The 21,650-nt window shown below is 49.3% G+C and overlaps 2 protein-coding genes across 2 annotated transcripts; one reads left to right on the top strand and one right to left on the bottom strand.

Moving 5' to 3' along the window:
• The first annotated feature begins 13 nt into the window (after nucleotides 1-13).
• Nucleotides 14-6,920, top strand: IMP4 (IMP U3 small nucleolar ribonucleoprotein 4). Its single transcript, XM_040406130.1, has 9 exons — nucleotides 14-132; nucleotides 706-814; nucleotides 886-969; nucleotides 1,906-2,015; nucleotides 3,809-3,941; nucleotides 4,920-5,074; nucleotides 5,176-5,270; nucleotides 5,348-5,421; nucleotides 6,759-6,920. The coding sequence occupies exons 1-9, from the start codon at nucleotides 130-132 to the stop codon at nucleotides 6,869-6,871; spliced, it is 876 nt and encodes a 291-aa protein (XP_040262064.1). The 5' UTR covers nucleotides 14-129; the 3' UTR covers nucleotides 6,872-6,920.
• Nucleotides 6,912-12,339, bottom strand: LOC120977943 (tubulin alpha chain, testis-specific). The gene is made up of 5 exons (XM_040406129.1): nucleotides 11,787-12,339; nucleotides 11,089-11,311; nucleotides 10,323-10,471; nucleotides 8,372-9,052; nucleotides 6,912-7,356 (listed from the first exon to the last, which is right to left on the bottom strand). The coding sequence occupies exons 1-5, from the start codon at nucleotides 11,787-11,789 to the stop codon at nucleotides 7,063-7,065; spliced, it is 1,350 nt and encodes a 449-aa protein (XP_040262063.1). The 5' UTR covers nucleotides 11,790-12,339; the 3' UTR covers nucleotides 6,912-7,062.
• Nucleotides 12,340-21,650: the final 9,311 nt, after the last annotated feature.

Below are 21,650 nucleotides of genomic sequence, written 5' to 3'. Positions count from 1 at the left end.
CAAACCCGGAAGTACTTCTCGTCTTCAGCATGGTACCCGGAAGTGGCGCGGCGCCATGTTTAGTGAGGGCAGCGGATCTCCCCGGCAGGTTGTAGTGATCGTCTCCACGTGTGACACCCGGCCGCCACCATGGTGAGTAGTGGGCTGTGGGATTACATGATATCCAGAGGGTATATAGTGAGGGGCTGTATATATATTCTCCTATTACTACTGGTATTATGAGGGGGTGCACTGCATGTGTATCCCGGCCTCTCCTCAGTACTAGCATTCATATAGATGTAGCAGAGCCAAAGTTGTTGTTTAAAGGGACAGTCCCTTTTAACCCATCAGGTCCAGTGCTGGCTAATAGAGGCGTGGGGGACCATGTTATCTAAAAATTCACTAGTAAAGTAAAGGGTACGTCAGCAGGGCCTATCGGTGTATGAGCACGTAGAGGGGGCGGTTTGGAAGATGGCCGCCTGTACGCTATGTGTTGGGGGGTACCGTGTGTTACACCACCATTATAGAGGTATCCATAGGCATATTGTAGCCTGGAACATAGATAAATACCAGACTGGTCGGGGTCTGACTGCCGGGACTAGCCCGGACCCCCCAACCACAGGAGCCGCAGTCTGGCATGTGCCGCGTGGCTCTGATGAAGACTGCTGGGGTGGGGGTCAGTCATCGGACCTTGTGCGCGCCCCTGATTTTGTGGACCTTCTGTAGCTGCGCAGGGAGGCTCGTCTCCGGAGGGAATACCTCTACAAGAAGGCTCAGGAGGCCAAACAGCACAGCATAGAAGACAAGAAGCAGCGGTTAAAGCGGGCGCTGGAAGGTAGGTGGCGGGGGAGCAGATTACGGGGAAGATGCAGAATACAGACGCTGACCCACCCTCTGTGTCCACAGAAAACCGGCTCATCCCCGCCGAGATCCGCAGAGACGCCCTGTCCCTGCAGAAGCAGCTCGAGTTTGATGATGAAGGCGGTGAAGGTAAGAACTGTGGGACTACAAGACCCAGCATGAGGCCGCTGCCCCCACAGACATGGCACGCCCACTTCTGTCCCTTGTACGGCAGGTGCCGGATTACAGTCGGGTACGTCTTGCCTTCTGCTGTTTTAACGGGAAGAATATGGCGTCGCCCCCAACACAGATGTGATCTCAGACTAAGGCTCCATTCACACGTCCGCAAAATGTGTCCGCATCCGTTCCGCAATTTTGCGGAACGGGTGCGGACCCATTCATTTTCAATGGGGCCGGAATGTGCTGTCCGCATCCACATTTGCGGATCCGCACTTCCGCATCCGTGCTTCCGTTTCCACAAAAAAATAGAACATGTCCTATTCTTGTCCGCAATTGCGGACAAGAACAGGCATATTCTATTAGTGCCGGCGGAACGCACATTGCCACTTTCCGTGTTTTGCGGATCCGTGGCTCCGTGTATCCGCAAAACACATTGCGGACGTGTGAATGGAGCCTAAGGGTCCATTCACACGTCTGCATCCGTTCCGCAATTTTTGCGGACCCGTTCACTTTCAATGGGGCTGGAATGTGCTGTCCGCACTAACGTTCCGCAAAAAAAATAGAACATGCCCTATTGTTGTCTGCAACGGCGGACAAGAAAAGGCATTTTCTATGAGAGCGCCGGCGATGTGCGGTCCGCAAAACACATACGGACGCGTGAATGGACCAGCCTGGGTGGAACTCTGCATTGTACCGTGACACATGCGTATCAGCTGTAGTCTGTTCAGAGCCGTATGATGTATATTTAAAGGGGTATTCTGCGGGGGGGGGGGGGGGGGGTGACCATCCCATTCGCTGCCATCCCGTTCACTGCCATCCCGTTCACAGCAGAGGGGTCGGCCCCTCCGATTTAGCAGTTATCACCCCTTTAAGCCCGCTTTTCTGTCCCCCCTTGAATCCTCCCAGGCGTGTCCTCACATGTGGATGATGAGTATAGGTGGGCCGGTGTTGAAGACCCAAAGGTGATGATCACAACATCGAGGGACCCAAGTTCACGACTGAAAATGTTTGCCAAGGTATGAAATAGCGCAGGACAGTGCCCCCCCCCCCCCCCCAAATCGCTTGCTGCGTTTTGTTGCGGATCCACTGACTTCCGTGTGCTTTCCGCCGCAAAACATTTTAGAAACAAAGACCCATTTTCGGCCCAGAATATTTTCGGCACTCGTATTTCAGAAGCCTCGGGCTACTGACTAAGCGGCTTTTTTCTGTTTGTGGCCTTGTATCTCAAAAGCCTCGTGTGACAGTAAAATACTCACCGCACACGGGTGTCGTTTCCGTAGTGTATTGATCCTGTGTCTATACTGTAGATGTGTTTTCTCTTCACACTTGCGTTGTTGGATCCGGCGATCTGTATGCAAACGGATCCGGATCCGTCTCACAAATGCATTGTAATACCGGATCCGTCTCTACGGTTGTCATCTGGAAAAACGAATCCGGTTTTTACCTTTTTCACATTTTTAAAGGTCTGCGCAGATCGCAAAACCGGATCCATTTTCTCCGGAACACTTGCGGCAGAATCCGGCATTAAAGGGGTTTTCTCATCTCAGACGATGGGGGCATACCGCTAGGATATGTCCCCCCCATTGTCTTATAGGTGCTGGGACCCGCACCTATATCGAGAACGGAGCCACCAAAAGTGAAGGAGAGCGCACTGCGCAGCCGCCCTCCATTCATTTCTATGGGGCTGCTAAAAAAATAGCTGAGCGCTGGCTCGGCTATTGCCGTCTGCCCCATAGAAATGAATGAAAGCATGGGCCGCGCACTTCTATGGGAGAGGCGGGGATAAGCGCTTGGTGGTGAACGGACCCCGGGAAATCTGCGCTCCCCGCTCCGTTCTCGATATAGGTGTGGGACCCGCTTCTATCAGACAATGGGGGCATATCCTAGCGATATGCCCCCATTGTCTAAGATGGGAATACCCCTTTAATGCATTTCAATGTAAAATAATTCTGGATCTAGCATTCCAGCAAGTGTTCCGGAATTTTGGCCCAAAAACCGTACAGTGACTGAACTGTATAATGAACGGATTTGCTCTCCACTCAGAATGCATTAGGATAAAACTGATCAGTTTTTTCCCGGTGTTGGGCCCCGAGGACGGAACTCAATACCGGAAGAGTTTAAAGCAAGTGTGAAAGCGCCCTTATTTTTCTACAGATTTTTATCTATTATTTATTTAAAGGGTTTCTGTCACTAGAATCTTCGGTATTAAACTGGCTGACATTAGCTGCTATTCTAATGATTATCCGCGCCCCCGTTACTGTAGAATTCTTCCTTTTATAATATGTAAATGAGCCTCTAGGAGGGGGGGGGGGCGTTGCTCCTGCACCTAAAGGCTCCCACCTCAAGTCACGCCTTCCAAGTGTTGATTGACAGGGCATCGTTCTGCCTGCCCTGAGGAAATCTCGCGCCGTTCAGCATTCTGCGCAGGCGCGGTGAGGAAGCTGCCGGAATCCAGCAAGGCAAGTGTGAAAAGAAGAAAACACATCTACAGTATAGACACAGGATCAATACACTAATATCTCAAGAAATATAAGAAAGAAAAAGACAACACACGTGTGCTGTCAATATTTTATTGTCACACAAGGCTTTTTGAAACACAAACATAAATTTTCGTAAAAAAAAAAAGTAACTTTTTACATAACAGGCCACAAACAGAATCAATATATGGAAATATGAGTTCCGCAAAACATAGAACATGTCCTTTATTGGTCCGCAAAGGGCTCCACACCAGAATGTGGCGTCGCGTCCATATTTTGCGGACGCAGTGGCGTGCCTGAGGCCTTAGTGTGACGTTCTTGTCATTGTCTAGGAGTTAAAGTTGGTTTTTCCCAACGCCCAGCGCATGAACAGAGGAAAACACGAGATGGGATCGCTGGTCCAGGCTTGCAGAGCCAACGACGTCACCGACTTCGTCATCGTCCATGAGCACAGAGGCATGCCAGGTTGGTGGAGCCTTCCATAGGTTATAACAGTCACATATATGGAGGATCTCGGCATGTGTCATGTAGTAGGGATGATGGGGGTCATCGGGATCTGTCCAGCATCCCACTGAAATATGAATACTTCTAAACTGGGGTGATCGGCGCATGCGCAGTACAGCATCTGGTTCCTGTGCAGAAGAGAACTGTACGGCCACAGGATAGGGGATAAGTATTAGATCAGTGGGGGTCCTACCGAACGGAGTGGCTGGTCACACACGTGCGTGGCTGCTCCATTTCTGTGGGAGTTCCGGAGACGATCAGAGCGCTCGCCTATCTCCAGAGGATAACTTGTAAATACCGGCATACCCCTATGATATGCTCAGTCATGCTGACTGACTCACTTTAACCCCTTAAAGACCGGGCCTATTTGCATTTTTTATTTTTCCTCCCAACGCTCCAATAGCCATAACTTATTTCCATTCACATAACCCTATGAGGGCTTAAAGGGAACCTGTCACCGGGATTTTGGGTATAGAGCTGAGGTCATGGGTTGCTAGATGGCCGCTAGCACATCCGCAATACCAGGTCCCCATAGCTCTGTGTGCTTTTATTGTGTAATAAAACCGATTTAATACATATGCAAATTAACTTGAGATGAGTCTTGTACGTGAGATGAGTCTGGGACAGGATTTATCTCAGGTGAATTTGCATATGTATCAAATCGTTTTTTTTTTACACAATAAAAGCACACAGAGCTATGGGGACTGGGTATTGCGGATGTGCTAGTGGCCATCTAGCAACCCATGTCCTCAGCTCTATACCCAAAATCCCGGTGACAGGTTCCCTTTAACATTTAAGGGGACAAAACAGTACGGGGGCTTGTTTTTAGTTATCAGATTCCACACTGAGCTCTATAACATCTTCAGCTCTGCTAAATCTGTATGTATTAGGCTCGGTGTTGGATCACAGATTTAGGATGTTGCCGTTTCCATCTTTCAGATGGGCTGATCGTGAGCCATCTTCCTTTTGGGCCCACTGCATATTTCACCCTTTGTAACGTGGTTATGAGACACGATATTCCAGACCTGGGCACCATGTCCGAGGCTTACCCACACCTCGTCTTCCACAACTTCACCTCCAGGCTCGGACGGCGGGTAAGACCAGCTCTGTAGGCCGCTATCTATATATATATATATATATATATATATGTGTATATGTCATGCCTTTTTATATACACTTGTTTTACTGCCCCCAGGTGTCTGATATCCTGAAGTATTTGTTCCCTGTGCCCAAGGACGAGAGCAAGCGAGTGATGACTTTTGCAAATCAGGATGACTACATCTCCTTTAGGTAGGTCCTGTGTTCTGGGCTGCGCCCGTGCTGACACCCTTCTGTCCCGGTGCTATAACTGAGCTGTGTTACTGCAGGCACCACGTCTACAGGAAGACTGACCACCGCAATATCGAGTTGTCTGAAATTGGGCCCCGGTTTGAGATGAAATGTGAGTGATGATGGAGAAAAATGAATTATTTTGCCAAAATCCTATTCCAGGATAATATCTGCACTCCCAGTATAGACCAGGGGTCTGTAAGCCATGTCTGTCTTAGAAGTGAGACAGACTCCCAGCCCAGGGCATGTTGGGAGTTGTAGTTTACAACTGGAGAGTGCCTTGGCCCTGCACACACTAAGGCAGTGATGGTGAACCTTTTAGAGACAGAGTGCCCAAACTGCAACCCTACCACCCACTTATTTATCGCAAAGTGCCAACACTGCAATGGCAATGAATACCAATATAGTATGTCTTCAATGTAATTTATCTATAATAGCCTGCCTACATTCAGTGCGCTGCCTGCGCTGTACATGGTGCGCCCTGCGCTGATGAATGGCAGGAAAAGTCTAAGGCATATTGGTACACCATAGACTTTTCCCAGGGCGCGGGTGCCCACAGAGAGGGCTCTGAGTGCCGCCTCTGGCACCCGTGCCATAGGTTCGCCACCACTGCACTAAGGCCTTGAAAATAATATAGCTTTAAACCTGTCAGAAGGCGACTCCCTCCATTATCTGCTTGAGTTGAAGGGTTGGGTTTGCTTTCTGATTAAATGTCCAAGATGCCATACACTGACCTGTGATTGGGTGCCGCATGTAAACAGACTGCGGCATCTTAGAGGACCTTTCACCAGGATACATGTATTGAAATAGTTATATTACCTTACAGTGCGGCCCCCAGTGATGTCTTTCCGTTTGTTTTTTTTCAAAGGACCCCACCTTTCGTTCGCTGTGGTCCACGTTTGTTTTGGCGCCTCATATGCTAATGAGGCGATTCGGTTCAACTAGGCGGGGACTTGTATTTCTCCTGGGCGCGGTTATCTTCTCCCTGGCTGCGAGCGCATCCAATCAGAGCGCCCCGCTCATAGCCAGGGAGAAGGAGCTCTAAGTTCTCACAAGAATCGCAGCTCCTTCTCCCTGGCTAAGAGCGGGGCGCTCTGATTGGATGCGCTCGCAGCCAGGGAGAAGATAACCGCGCCCACTACAAATTCAAGTCCCCGCCTAGTTGAACCGAATCGCCTCATTAGCAAAACAAACGGGACCACAGCGGACGAAAGGGGGGGGGCTCCTTTAAAAAAAAAGCGGAAATACATCACTGGGGGCCGCACTGTAAGGTAATATAACTATTTCAATACATGTATCCTGGTGAAAGGTCCTCTTTAAGATGTCGGTGGTCACGTAATTTACCCATGTGGCGCCTCCTCTTCTGCATCCTGTGCTGCCCAGGTGCAGGAGAGTCTTTTAAGTCGTCTTCGGTGCTCCTCACTTATAACTGGTTGTACATCTTTGCAGTGTATATGATTAAACTGGGCACCATGGAGAATGAGAACACAGCAGAGGTGGAGTGGCGCTGGCATCCATATACCAACACCGCCAAGAAGAGGAAGTATCTCAGCGACGAATGATTGTTCCTGTGTGTGATGAGTGTAAATAAAGATCTTTTGTAGAACCAGACGGCAAAGTGACATCAATTTAGTGAACACAACGTCTGTTTAATGGCTGTAAAATGTAACTGGATAAGAACAAGTAACTGGAAATGTGAATGATAACGTAACAGGACTAACAGTTCTAACATCTGCCGATACCGTCTAGAAGCTCAGTATTCCTCGCCCTCCGCCTCCTCCTCCACTGAATCTATTCCCACTTCTTCATAATCCTTCTCCAGCGCTGCCAGATCTTCCCGGGCCTCTGAGAACTCTCCTTCCTCCATGCCCTCTCCAACATACCAGTGCACAAAGGCACGCTTGGCATACATCAGATCAAACTTGTGATCCAGCCGGGCCCAGGCCTCTGCAATGGCCGTAGTGTTGCTCAGCATGCATACCGCACGTTGCACTTTGGCCAGATCTCCTCCGGGCACCACTGTCGGAGGCTGATAGTTGATTCCGACCTGTACAGAGACAAAGCAATGGTTCCTTAAGCACTAAGGCCTCGTTTACATCTGTTTGTGGATCCAGAAGGCTGTTTCTGCACAGAGAAGCCTGGTGCATCCTCAACTTCACTGCCGGATCCCCATCGGCTGCAATGAGGTCTGGCCAATTTCTGGCAAAAAAAAAAAACAGGTTTCAGCTGGATATAAACGGCTGCAGGCAATGGTTTTCAGTATTTTTGTCGGATCACCACCAGACCTCATTGCAGTCGAAGGGGATCCGGAGGTGAAGTTGAGGATCTGGCAGGCGGCTCTGTGCTGAAACAGCCTTCTGAATCCAGAGATGTGAACGAGGCCTAAGCTAGACTGATGGGTCTGTGTGTGAGGTAATGTGACTCTGTGATTATTCCATTTTTCATTTTCTTCCATTTTTTTTTTTATATAATTGAGGTAAGAGAAATTACAGAACTCGCTCTAATAGCCGTTCAGAGACTCTGGCCTAAATAAGAGCAGGTGCTGTGTACCGCGGCATCACACTGATCACAAGGGGGCATTCACAGCACCAGATCGGTTTTGTGGATCAGCACCTTCTGTCCTTTTTGGTGGACAATAGGACATTTTTTTTATTTTATTTTTACAGGGGCTGCAGAACAGACATGGATGTGAACACGTGGTCTGCTGTTCGCAGCCCCATTGGAATAAATAGATGAAAATGCGGATCCCATGTGAACTGAAAATACGTTGTGTGAATGCCCCCTCCGGTCTACTCTGCTGCCAGAGGTCTCACTTCTATGATATCCATATGCCCCACCAAGCGATACAGAAGGGGGTTAATGGAGTAAATGACTACAGGCCCCATTTCTTCATAAAATGTAATGGATATTGACTAAAGGGGTTGTGCAAGGAGGGGGGGGGGGGGGGGCAGTCCTGCCAAAATCCCACCCATTCTTTCACAAGCCCTTTAATACAAAAAAATATAAAAAATCAAATCACCAGTACCTCTTTATTGTATGATCTTGTTTTTTGCAGTACCAACCTTAAATCCTGTCGGGCACCAGTCTACGAACTGAATGGTGCGTTTTGTCTTAATGGTTGCAATGGCAGCATTGACATCCTTGGGTACAACATCTCCCCTGTATAACATGCAGCACGCCATGTATTTGCCGTGGCGAGGGTCACACTTCACCATCTGGTTTGCTGGCTCAAAACAGGCGTTGGTTATTTCAGCCACAGACAGCTGCTCATGGTAGGCCTTCTCTGCGGAGATCACAGGAGCATATGTGACCAGCGGGAAATGGATGCGCGGATACGGAACAAGGTTTGTCTGAAATTCGGTGAGATCCACATTCAACGCTCCATCAAACCTCAGAGAGGCAGTGATGGAGGACACGATTTGCCCAATGAGACGGTTTAAATTTGTGTACGTTGGACGCTCAATGTCCAAATTTCGGCGACAGATATCGTAAATGGCCTCGTTGTCAACCATAAAAGCACAATCTGAATGCTCCAGAGTTGTGTGAGTGGTTAATATGGAGTTGTATGGCTCCACCACCGCTGTGGAGACTTGTGGTGCTGGATAGATTGCAAACTCAAGCTTGGACTTCTTGCCATAATCTACGGAAAGTCTCTCCATGAGGAGAGAGGCAAAGCCTGAGCCTGTGCCTCCTCCAAAACTGTGGAAAATGAGGAAACCTTGTAGGCCCGTGCACTGATCAGCCTGCGAGAAAGATGACACTTCACATCACTACATTGCTCAACAATACAAAATATGAAGCTTGCAGGGCGGACACAAAACCAAACCCCCATATTTTCACATCACGTATAAACCTATAAAAGGGCAGTAAATGTGTAAAATCCTGACTCTTTACCCCAACGGGTCACTATAAGGTCCCAGCTGCACATGTTGGGGCTGTGCAAACAATTGGCAAGATTTTATGTTTGCTCAAGTTGCTCCAAAAATCTGGTGACGGTAGCTTTTCTTTTTAATTATTTGTTTGACTACCAAAATATTTGGGATTTTTTTGTTTACTTGACACTTAGGACTTATAATGTTTTTTTTTTTCTTTTTTAGGTTTATTTGAAGGAAAACTGCTAATTATTATTAAAAATTATTTTAAATTATAGCTTTTTATTTCTTAAATATTAAAACTGACAATTATTGCAATGGGTTCCCTATTTTGTGACGATCGTTTTCATACATAACATGTATAGGTTTGAGAGAACGGGGCAACTATGGTGACGGTTTCTGTTAGCGACTGCATTTTTAATTTGTTTTATTTGTATTTTTTATTATTATTTTTTACTTATATTTTAATTTCTTTTTGGCACATAATATGTTGCCCAGGAGGTCATTGAAAGACCTCTGGAGGACGCTGACTTTTTTATTAACTTTTTTCTTTGACTGTTTCCACTGTAACTGGGACATTTACAGGAGCCCAAGTTACAGGGGAAAACAGCCCCCTGTGGGGGCATGACACACAGGCAGAGCTTATCAGGATCTCTATAGACCCTGCAGCTCTGCTCCAGACACCGCCGGGACTAACAGAGGAAGTGGCTCTGCCGTTTCCTGCTCTCCACCATGCCCTCTCCTGCCGGCACAGGAGAGGGCAGAAGCGGTAATAAACCACTCCTCGACCTGCTCCTGCTAGATTGCAGGAGCTTTAATGCCAGCGCTGATCAGCTCTGGGATTAAAGCGCTGCCTGCATGTGTATATACATCATATCTGCATGGGGCATGTGCAGATAGGACATATATACACAGTGGGCAGTGGGGATTAGTAAATCGGCCTCTTTGCGTTCAACACATTCACAGATAGAGGCAGCAGAATTTTCTGCATACAGAAGACTATTAGCTACCGAGATGCAGAGACCACGGCTCTACAGTGTTTAGGTGGTTCTCACGTGGACAGCTGGGGGTAAAGTGTCAGGACTTTCACTGATGTATTTCTCTATTTTTCAGAAGAACCTCAGTTTTTATAGGCACTCACCAACTTGCGTATGCGATCTAGGACCAAATCAACTATCTCCTTCCCGATGGTGTAATGTCCCCGAGCGTAATTGTTGGCTGCGTCTTCCTTTCCTGTGATGAGCTGTTCGGGATGGAAGAGCTGCCGGTATGTGCCCGTGCGCACCTCATCTAAACAGGAACACATCTGTGATAAGCAGGAGCCCCCACAGATCCCCTAATGTGATGACGAGCAGATAGTGAGCAGCTCGGAGCTAATCATAAGCCCCCCTCCAAGAACAAGTCTATATTATTCTAAAAACTTCCTGCAATATTAAATTCCTGTCCCAAGTGTTCCGGAAAAACAGCACTCGGCTATTTTTGGCGGCCCCATAGAAATGAATAGAGGGCGGCTGCGCATGCGCAGTGCGCCCTCCGTTCATTTCCCTGCTCTGTTCTCATTGTAGGTGCGGGTCCCAGCGGTGGGACCTGCAGCTATCAGACAATGGGGGCATATCCTAGCGATATGCCCCCATTGTCTGAGATGGGAAAACCTCTTTAATATAGAAACTGGTACTAGTCAATGTGGGTTATGGGGGTCTTTTATCAAACTGGCTTAGTTGCCCATAGCAACCAATCAGATTCCACCTTTAATTTTGGACAGCTCCTTTGGAAAATGAAAGGAGGAATCTAATTGGTTGCTATGGGGCAACTAAGCCAGTGTCACTTCACACCAGCTTGATAAATGACCCCATATGTTCCAATCTGATCACACAGCGTCAGTCGTCAGCCTCACATCCGCTACTTACCAACAACCGTGGGCTCCAAATCCACAAACACAGCCCTGGGGACATGTTTCCCGGCTCCTGTCTCACTGAAGAACGTGCTGAAGGAGTCGTCTCCTCCGCCAATGGTTTTATCGCTGGGCATCTGTCCATCGGGTTGAATGCCATGCTCCAGGCAGTACAGCTCCCAGCATGCATTGCCAATCTGAACGCCAGCCTGACCAACGTGGACTGAAATGCACTCGCGCTGCAAGAACAACACAGTGTCTGTAAATGTCAATATCCAGGAGATGTGGAAATGTCATTACTTCTGATCTCTTGTCTGCCAGACCTGGAAAATCAACAACAGCTGCAATACACAACTCAAGACAATGCAGCAGCCTCAGTAAACCTGCCCAAGGTTCCTTAGGGGAAGGCCGAGCATGTTACACATCACACCCAGCTTCTCCAAGAAGTCTGGTTAGCATAGAGGAGACAGTCAGCCAATCACACGCCGGGATCATGACACGTGACGCTGGCTTTCCTACAGCTCAACTGTCAGCCACGCCTCCACCCAATCACAGTCTAGCTCTTTCCCCCGCTCTCAGCATCAGGCTCCTCACTCATCGTTTACCCAACCCCAGGCGTGGACTTCGGGCTGCGCGTTTATCCCTTCAAAAACGGACCCCGTATTGCGCACCTTCGCCCCAGGCGTCCCTCTGTGGAGTGGAACCTTGTCTTACCATTGTTATTTCCGCAGAGGTAGGTCTATCGTAAGATTCTTGCGCCGTCCAAGCTCTCTGGAACCCAGTCTCTATTGCTCCGCGCCAACTGCCGCTTCTCCCGCTGGCCGCTGTTTATATAACACCTGCGGTGCGCTCGAGCTTGTCTTAAAGTTTAAACCGTTGATTGGATGAGAGTGCAAAGGGGGGCGGGGCAAGTCCAGTCAGTTTTCCCTGCAATAAATTATTGCCGTCTCTAGCGGTGCCGCGCGCAGGCTGTGATTGGTTGCTAGGCTGCTGGGGACAGTTAATGATTGGTTGGCTGGTCATGGACCACTGCGCGGGAAGTTGGCTTGTAACGGTCGTTTACAGTAGTGATGTGATGTGGCAATGGCGGGAGTGTGCGTTACCTCACAGGTCTCCCTCATACAGGGCCAGTGAGGACATAACTGTGAATCCCCTCCATATATTTATCATTGATGAAATAAGGAATATTTCCTCACAATACAATGTATTAGTAATAGGGCATGAATAAAAGTTATTTCTCTTCCCTCACAGCAGCCATTTTAGTCACCGCCATGAGGCGGAATATGGGCCCCTTTGCCCACCTACGCTGCAAAAAAGTGTCACACATCTGGTATCGCCGTACTCAGGAGAAGGTGGGGAATGTGTTTTGGGGTGTCATTTTACATATACCCATGCTGGGTGAGAGAAATATCTTGGCAAAAGACAACTTTTCCCATTTTTTTATACAAAGTTCGCATTTGACCAAGATATTTCTCTCACCCAGCATGGGTATATGTAAAATGACACCCCAAAACACATTCCCCTGAGTACGGAGATACCAGATGTGTGACACTTTTTTGCAGCCTAGGTGGGCAAAGGGGCCCATATTCCAAAGAGCACCTTTCGGATTTCACAGGTCATTTTTTACAGAATTTGATTTCAAACTCCTTACCACACATCTGGGCCCCTAGAATGCCAGGGCAGTATAACTACCCCACAAGTGACCCCATTTTGGAAAGAAGAGACCCCAAGGTATTCGCTGATGGGCATAGTGAGTTCATAGAAGTTTTTATTTTTTGTCACAAGTTAGTGGAATATGAGACTTTGTAAGAAAAAAAATAAATAAATAAAAATCATCATTTTCCGCTAACTTGTGACAAAAAATAAAAAGTTCGATGAACTCACTATGCCCATCAGCGAATACCTTAGGGTGTCTACTTTCCGAAATGGGGTCATTTGTGGGTTGTTTGTACTGTCTGGGCATTGTAGAACCTCAGGAAACATGACAGGTGCTCAGAAAGTCAGAGCTGCTTCAAAAAGCGGAAATTCACATTTTTGTACCATAGTTTGTAAACGCTATAACTTTTACCCAAACCATTTTTTTTTTACCCAAACATTTTTTTTTATCAAAGACATGTAGAACAATAAATTTAGAGCAAAATTTCTATATGGATCTCTTTTTTTTTTGCAAAATTTTACAACTGAAAGTGAAAAATGTCATTTTTTTGCAAAAAAATCGTTAAGTTTCGATTAATAACAAAAAAAGTAAAAATGTCAGCAGCAATGAAATACCACCAAATGAAAGCTCTATTAGTGAGAAGAAAAGGAGGTAAAATTCATTTGGGTGGTAAGTTGCATGACCGAGCAATAAATGGTGAAAGTAGTGTAGGTCAGAAGTGTAAAAAGTGGCCTGGTCTTTCAGGGTGTTTAAGCACTGGGGGCTGAAGTGGTTAACATGGCCAAGACGGATCCGTCATGAACTCCATTGAAAGTCAATGTGTCATAGAAAACTGATCCGTCCCCATTGACTTACATTATGTGCCAGGACGGATCCGTGTGGCTCAGTTTCGTCAAGCCGACAGCAAAACGCCGCAGGCAGCGTTTTGCTGTCCGCCTCCAAAGCGGAATGGAGACGGAACGGAGAAAAACTGATGCCTTCTGAGCGAATCCTTTTCCATTCAGAATGCATTAGGGCAAAACTGATCCGTTTTGGACCGCGTGTGAGAGCCCTGAACGGATCTCACAAACGGAAAGCCAGTGTGAAAGTAGCCTTAAATATACAGGCACACGTCGCATCTGTTGTGTATAATTTTGCAGTAAAAAAAAACGTATACGTAGACTGCTAACATTTATTTTTATTTTTTACCAAAAAAAAGGCGTTTCACCTGTGGTAATATACAGAAGTACATCTGCATACGGTACGTCCGTGGAGGTCAGGCCAGCATGGCAGACGCGGGTGTTGCGTAAAGGTTAAACGTAGTGAAAAATAAACTCATTTGGAATAGTTTTGGCTTATTGAAGTTAATTACGCCATCGGAAAACATTTGAAATATCATAGGGTTTGATCGGAGGGGGTCTGATTGCTGAGACCCCCCCAACGATCACTAAAATGAGGAGGCAGAAGCCGTCTGAAAGCGACTCATTTAAGCAATCGTTGGGGGGTCTCAGCACCCGGACCCCACAGAGCAAAACCTTTGAAGGTCACTATGACGTATCAAAAGCTTTTTGAAAGTGCATCTAAACATTAAAGGGGTGGTCAGAGATAAAAATTGGAGGGGTTTAGGGTCCATTCACACGTCTGTATGTGTTTTGCGGACCGCACATCGCCGGCACTCTCATAGAAAATGCCTTTTCCTGTCCGCAATTGCGGACAGCAATAGGACATGTTCTATTTTTTTTGCGGAACAGAATTGCAATGCGGATGCGGACAGCACATTCCGACCCCATTGAAAATGAATGGGTCCGCACCTGCGGAACGGATGCGGACCCATTTTGCGGACGTGTGAATGGACCCTTAAAATGAGAAAACAAGTTACGCCTCCTGCACACGAACGTTGTGCATCCGTTCCGTGCATTGGGGACCGCAACTTGAATGTGTCCGTGATCCATCCGCACCGCAAAAGGTGCGGAGGCACGGACAGAAACACCACAGAAGCGCTCCGTAGTGCTTCCGTGGGGTTCCGATCCGTGCTTCCGTTCCGCATCTCCGTGATTGCGGACCCATTCATGTAAACGGGTCCGCATCCGTGATGCGGAGTGCACACCGGCCGGTGCCCGTGTATTGCGGACCCGCCGTATGTGGGCCGCAATACGGCCACGGGCACACAACTTTCGTGTGCAAGAGGCCTAATATGTACAGCCTGTAAGTTACAGGTTCAAACCCCCTCCGCTCCAGCGCCACCGTTTGTTTACATGGCTGTAGGGGTGGCGTGCCCATTTACCGTATGTATACTGTACGTATACATGTGACCGCGGCATCCAATCTCTGACCTCACTGCGCTGGTGCCGTACAGCGCTGAAGCCAGTGCTTGCTTGTGGTGGTCGCATGCGGTATATGGGACATCATGGCTGCAGCCACGGGCATCCGAGCAGCGGTGCTGAGGGATCAAGGGATTGGTATTTTAACCCCTTCTCTGCCCTTTAGCCATTTTTAGTTTAACGTGGACAATCCCTTTAATGGCTACCCCAAGGAACATGTTTGAACACCACTTTTTGCTAATCAGGAGCCTAGACGTAATGTGAACAGGGTCCTAAAGTCACAGCTAGTGAGGTGCGGAGCGGACGGCCATGTTGTAGCTCGCTGCCATAGAAAATCAGAAAAATATTGCATGTAAATTAACTTTTCAATGCGCTATAGGGACGCCTTTGGAGACAATATTTTTTATTTTATTTTTGGGCTAAAACCTTTTCTTTTGCAATAGTTTTTCTTGTGTTAGACACCAATTGCACAACATTATATTAGCGCTGCTATAAGGTACCCCGGCAGCATCGTGCAAGTCAGACACCTCTGTTCACCTTGAGGTCTCAGGGCCACGACCATAGTTTTGATGTTCCGTTTCACAAATTGCAGAATGCACATGGCCGGCATCCGTGTTTTGCAGATCCGCAATTTGCAGACCGCAAAAACGGCTACCGCCATGTGCATGAGCTCTAAAGGGGTTTTCTCAGGTCCCACCTCTTGGACCTGCATCTGTCCCCAGAATAGTGGACACCTCACCACGTGGGGGGGAACGTGGTGAGGTGGACCCCAGCTGCTGCATCCAGGCCGGACACGAATGGAGAAGTGGTCGCAGACAGCTGTGTCCAGGACTCCTATAAAGTGAGTAGAGAGGCGCAGCTGAAGGACACCGCACCAGGCGGCATCAGTTTGCTTCCTTCCGCCTTTATTGCGGCCGCATTGAGATGAATGGCTCCACATCTGATCCACAGAAAACGCGGCCCGGATGTGGACTGAAAATACGCCCGTGTGCATGAGCCCTTGTTGTATAGCGCCGCCTGCTGTTAGTTTTTTTGACATTGGCGTTTTTCCCATCCATTTAATGCACACGTTAAATGGATGCCTCTGACTGATTTCATACAGTGGCATCTGTTTACCATTTTTCTAACATATACATCAAATGGACGGCAAAAAAACGTGATGTGAGCCCAGCCTTATTTGATTTTCCTATTTACTGAGATGCTCGCACATGCTCAGTTTCATCCTTCAATTGCCTCCTGAGCTATGATAGGGAGAGGGCTCCAGCAGAAAAGATGCTCCCTGAGCTGCAGCAGAAAGGACACGCCCCCTGAGCTCCAGCAGAAAAGATGCTCTCTGAGCTGCAGCAGAAAGGACACGCCCCTTGAGCTGCAGCAGAAAGGACATGCCCCCCCCTAGCTGCTGCAGAAAGGATGCGCCCTTAGCTGCATCAGAAAGGACACGCCCCCCTGAGCTGTTGCAGAAAGGATGCGGCCTGAGCTGCTGCAGAAAGGATGCGCCCCTGCACTGCAGCAGAAAGGACACGCCCCATGAGCTGCTACAGAAACAATGCGTCCTTGAGCTGCAGCAGAAAGGACACGCCCCTGAGCTGCAGCAGAAAGGGCGCGCCCCTGAACTGCAGCAGAGAGGACACGTCCCTTGAGCTGTCAGCTTGATATAAATCTAGCAGAGCACTGAATGGGGCGATCTCTGGATCCATGTGAGGTGCAGTGCAGGGCTCATGTGCTATATGATGTTTTACATTAGTCATGGGATAACCCCTTTAGCTGCAGCCACTATCCTTGTCCTGCGGTTTTACCTTTATTTGGGACATAAGACGAGAGGCTTTAGAAGATAGTTCAAGTCCTGAGGCGGTCCTATCACACTATGCCGCCAGTGTGTGCACGCCCTGCAGTTATTTTCTATGTATCTTCTTGTTATTCTCAGTTCGGTGGGATCCGCTGCCCCCTGACCTAATGGAAGGCTTCTTGTTTGCCGTTTCCAGGCAGAGGTCCCTCGACCACAGATGAGGCAGGATGGAGCTTGTTCATCTGTTAACTCAACCGGTAAACTAGACGCTTCATGAATGGTAATAAAACAGAAACCATGGAACACATTGCGGCGTACTTCAGTCAGCGATAACCTCCAGGCGCCATACTGCTCCACGGCAGAAATAAAATGAGGGTCCTGAACACTTAGGACTGTGCTGATTCGCTTTAAGGAACCAAATTAATTTTCTTTAGTCTCACTTTGGCATTTCAGTTAAGGGCTCATGCACACGACTGTATGTATTTTGCGGTCTGCAAAACACGGATCCGCAAAAAAAAACGGATGACATCCATGTGACTTTTTTTTGCGGATCCATTGAAACAATGCCTGTCCTTGTCCGCAAAACGGACAAGAATAGGACATGTTCTATTTTTTTTTTTGCGGAACGGACATGTGGACACGGAGTCATTTCCGTTTTTTTTTTTTCAAACCAAATAGAAAAACGAGATAGACGAGGCGGCAAATCATAATGAGGTGGTTATTATGGGGGACTTCAACTATAGACAGATATAGACTGGGAAACTGAAAGCTGTGGATCTTATAAAGGATGAAATGCAGAATGTAAAAGTAAATTCACTATTAAAAGTGCCCTGTCTGACCCAGGAAGAAGTACAGCGGCGTCTTAAAAAGATTAAAATAGATAAATCGCCGGGACCAGATGGCATACACCCCTGTATCCTAAGAGAATTAAGTAATGTCATAGCCAGCCCCTTATTTCTTATTTTACAAATCACTGGTCAGACCACACATGGAGGACTGTGTACAGTTCTGGGCTCCTGTGAACAAGGTAGACATAGCAGAGCTGGAGAGGGTTCAGAGGAGGGCAACTAAAGTAATAACTGGAATGGTTGGACTACAGTGCCCTGAAAGATTATCAAAATTTGGGTTATTCACTTTAGAAAAAAGACGACTGAGGGGAGATTTAATAACTATGTATAAATATATCAGGGGTCAGTACAGAGATCACTCCCATCATCTATTTATCCCCAGGACTGTGACGAGGGGAACATCCTCTGCGTCTGGAGGAAAGAAGGTTTGTACACAAACATAGAAGAGGATTCTTTACTGTAAGAGCAGTGAGACTATGGAGCTCTCTCCCTGAGGAGTGGGGGGGGATGGTGAGTTCACTAAAATAGTAAAATCATACTTATCTCATCCATATGAGTCGGCCGCCGCCATCTTGATTGAAGATCTCGCACAAAATCTCGTGCACGGTGACGTATGATGTCACCACGCCGGGCGATGTGATGACTTTATCACAGGCCGCGCAAGATTTTGCAGTAGATCCTCAATCAAGATGGCGGCGGCCGGCTTGTCGCGATCAAATGGATGAGGTAAATATGATGTCATTTTTTTTTGTTTATTTTATACTCTGTTATTACTGTCAGATGCCGCAATCAACTATGAACGCTGCATCTGAGGGGTACAATGAGGGAAAAATGAATCCAGCCAGCCGCCGATCAGCTGTATGAAGAGGAGGAGGCGCTCCGCTGTATGAAGAGGAGGAGGCGCTCCGCTGTATGAAGAGGAGGAGGCGCTCCGCTGTATGAAGAGGAGGAGGCGCTCCGCTGTATGAAGAGGAGGAGGCGCTCCGCTTTATGAAGAGAAGGAGGCGCTCCAGGCGATCAGCTGTATGAAGAGGAGGAGGTGTTCTGGGCGACCAGCTGTATGAAGAGGAGGCGCTCCGCTGTATGAAGAGGAGGAGGCGCTCTGGGCGATCAGCTGTATGAAGAGGAGGAGGCGCTCCACTGTATGAAGAGGAGGAGGCGCTGTCACGGTCATTTTAGTGTTTGACCGTGATGCGGTTGCCGTGCAGACTCGTTGCTTGTGGCAACGTGTAGTTTGTTGTTTGCCCGTGCACTTTCCTTTTATATGGTGTTTTCCCTGTTTTGGTTGGCACGGGGTTAATTACTAGTGGTGTGGTGGGTGTGACCTCAGGCCTCCTTATATATTGGTGTGTTGGAGCCTGAGGTCATAGTTTGTTGGTTGTCAGTCTGTGTAGGAGCTTTGCTCCCTGGCTGAATGTGGTGTCTGTGTGAGTCACCCTTATTTATTATATTGTTTACCTTGCCCTGGCTGTGTATCTCTGTTATTCCTCCCCCACCTGGTGTATGTTGTTTTGGTGTGGTCTGTGTTTGGAGGTTTATATGTTGGTGTGCCTGCTCCGAAAGGGGCTTGCTTTCCCGGAGGGGTTTAAACAATAGCAAGACTGTGGGCTTCCCAGCCTGGAGCCGTCCTTCCATCTCGGCTGCGGCAGGTAAGTGTGGATAGCATTTGTTTTGTTGCTGTGTTACTTACCTGCCGTACTGCTTATCCCATAGTCTTGCATCCTGCCAGCTTCTGGGCCTCTGGGGACACCATTCATCCGTGGTGAAGGATGAATGGGTGGTCTCTGTCCTGTCATCAGGCCTAGGGCATAGCGGGGATACCTAGGGTTCTAGGTTGGTGAGCATGAGCCCCCTTACCTTCAGAGGCGGCTCATGCACTAGGAGTCTAGGGAGATTTCAGGGTTGCATTAGGAGGTGACCTGGTCCCTGTTCCCTGCTATCTGGCGTTGCAGCCACTGTCATTGCACGGTGGGGGGTTTTCCCCACTCCCTGCCGTGACAGGCGCTCCGCTGTATGAAGAGGAGGAGGTGCTCCAGGCGATCAGCTGTATGAAGAGGAGGAGGCGCTCCGGTTGATCAGCTGTATGAAGAGGAGGAGGCGCTCCGGTTGATCAGCTTTATGAAGAGGAGGAGGCGCTCCAGGCGATCAGCTGTATGAAGAGGAGGAGGCGCTCCGCTGTATGAAGAGGAGGAGGCGCTCCAGGCGATCAGCTGTATGAAGAGGAGGAGGCGCTCCGGGTGATCAGCTGTATGAAGAGGAGGAGGCGCTCCGGTTGATCAGCTTTATGAAGAGGAGGAGGCGCTCCAGGCGATCAGCTGTATGAAGAGGAGGAGGCGCTCCGCTGTATGAAGAGGAGGAGGAGGCGCTCCGCTGTATGAAGAGGAGGAGGCGCTCCAGGCGATCAGCTGTATGAAGAGGAGGAGGCGCTCCAGGCGATCAGCTGTATGAAGAGGAGGAGGCGCTCCGGGCGATCAGCTGTATGAAGAGGAGGAGGCGCTCCAGGCGACCAGCTGTATGAAGAGGAGGAGGCGCTCTGGGCGATCAGCTGTATGAAGAGGAGGAGGCGCTCCGGGCGATCAGCTGTATGAAGAGGAGGAGGCGCTCCGGGCGATCAGCTGTATGAAGAGGAGTAGGCGCTCCGGGCGATCAGCTGTATGAAGAGGCGGAGGCGCTCCAGGCGATCTGCTGTATGAAGAGGAGGAGGCGCTCCAGGTGACCAGCTGTATGAAGAGGAGGAGGCGCTCCGGGCGATCAGCTATATGAAGAGGAGGAGGCGCTCCGCTGTATGAAGAGGAGGAGGAGGCGCTCCGCTGTATGAAGAGGAGGAGGAGGCGCTCCGCTGTATGAAGAGGAGGAGGCGCTCCAGGCGCTCCGCTGTATGAAGAGGAGGAGGCGCTCCAGGCGATCAGCTGTATGAAGAGGAGGAGGCGCTCCAGGCGATCAGCTGTATGAAGAGGAGGAGGCGCTCCGGGCGATCAGCTGTATGAAGAGGAGGAGGCGCTCCAGGCGACCAGCTGTATGAAGAGGATGCGCTCCGGGCGATCAGCTGTATGAAGAGGAGGAGGCGCTCCGGGCGACCAGCTGTATGAAGAGGAGGAGGCGCTCCAGGTGACCAGCTGTATGAAGAGGAGGAGGCGCTCCAGGCGACCAGCTGTATGAAGAGGAGGAGGCGCTCCGGGCGATCAGCTGTATGAAGAGGAGGAGGCGCTCCAGGCGACCAGCTATATGAAGAGGAGGAGGCGCTCCAGGCGACCAGCTGTATGAAGAGGAGGAGGCGCTCCAGGCGACCAGCTGTATGAAGAGGAGGAGGCGCTCCGGGCGACCAGCTGTATGAAGAGGAGGAGGCGCTCCAGGCGACCAGCTATATGAAGAGGAGGAGGCGCTCCGGGCGATCAGCTGTATGAAGAGGAGGAGGCGCTCCAGGCGATCAGTTGTATGAAGAGGAGGAGGCGCTCCGGGCGACCAGCTGTATGAAGAGGAGGAGGTGCTCCGGGCGATCAGCTGTATGAAGAGGAGGAGGCGCTCCAGGCGACCAGCTGTATGAAGAGGAGGAGGCGCTCCGGGCGATCAGCTGTATGAAGAGGAGGAGGCGCTCCAGGCGACCAGCTATATGAAGAGGAGGAGGCGCTCCAGGCGACCAGCTGTATGAAGAGGAGGAGGCGCTCCAGGCGACCAGCTGTATGAAGAGGAGGAGGCGCTCCGGGCGACCAGCTGTATGAAGAGGAGGAGGCGCTCCAGGCGACCAGCTATATGAAGAGGAGGAGGCGCTCCAGGCGACCAGCTGTATGAAGAGGAGGAGGCGCTCCGGGCGATCAGCTGTATGAAGAGGAGGAGGCGCTCCGGGCGATCAGCTGTATGAAGAGGAGGAGGCGCTCCGGGCGATCAGCTGTATGAAGAGGAGGAGGCGCTCCAGGCGATCAGCTGTATGAAGAGGAGGAGGCGCTCCGAGCGATCAGCTGTATGAAGAGGAGGAGGCGCTCCGAGCGA

The sequence above is a fragment of the Bufo bufo genome, chromosome 8, assembly GCF_905171765.1.
Source record: "Bufo bufo chromosome 8, aBufBuf1.1, whole genome shotgun sequence".
Taxonomy (NCBI): Eukaryota; Metazoa; Chordata; class Amphibia; order Anura; family Bufonidae; genus Bufo; species Bufo bufo.
The sequence above is the reverse complement of the archived record's forward strand: the minus strand, read 5'-3'. Positions and strand labels throughout refer to the sequence as shown.

Bases quoted from the DNA above. Each gene is read 5' to 3' on its own strand.
- LOC120977943 (XM_040406129.1), bottom strand. The intron at 10,472-11,088 runs GTAAGTAGCGGA...GTTCCTGTTTAG, and splicing joins TTTGGAGCCCACGGTTGTTG to ATGAGGTGCGCACGGGCACA. The intron at 7,357-8,371 runs GTTGGTACTGCA...GTCTCTGTACAG, and splicing joins GGTGCCCGACAGGATTTAAG to GTCGGAATCAACTATCAGCC.
- IMP4 (XM_040406130.1), top strand. The intron at 815-885 runs GTAGGTGGCGGG...CTGTGTCCACAG, and splicing joins GTTAAAGCGGGCGCTGGAAG to AAAACCGGCTCATCCCCGCC. The intron at 3,942-4,919 runs GTTGGTGGAGCC...TCCATCTTTCAG, and splicing joins TGAGCACAGAGGCATGCCAG to ATGGGCTGATCGTGAGCCAT.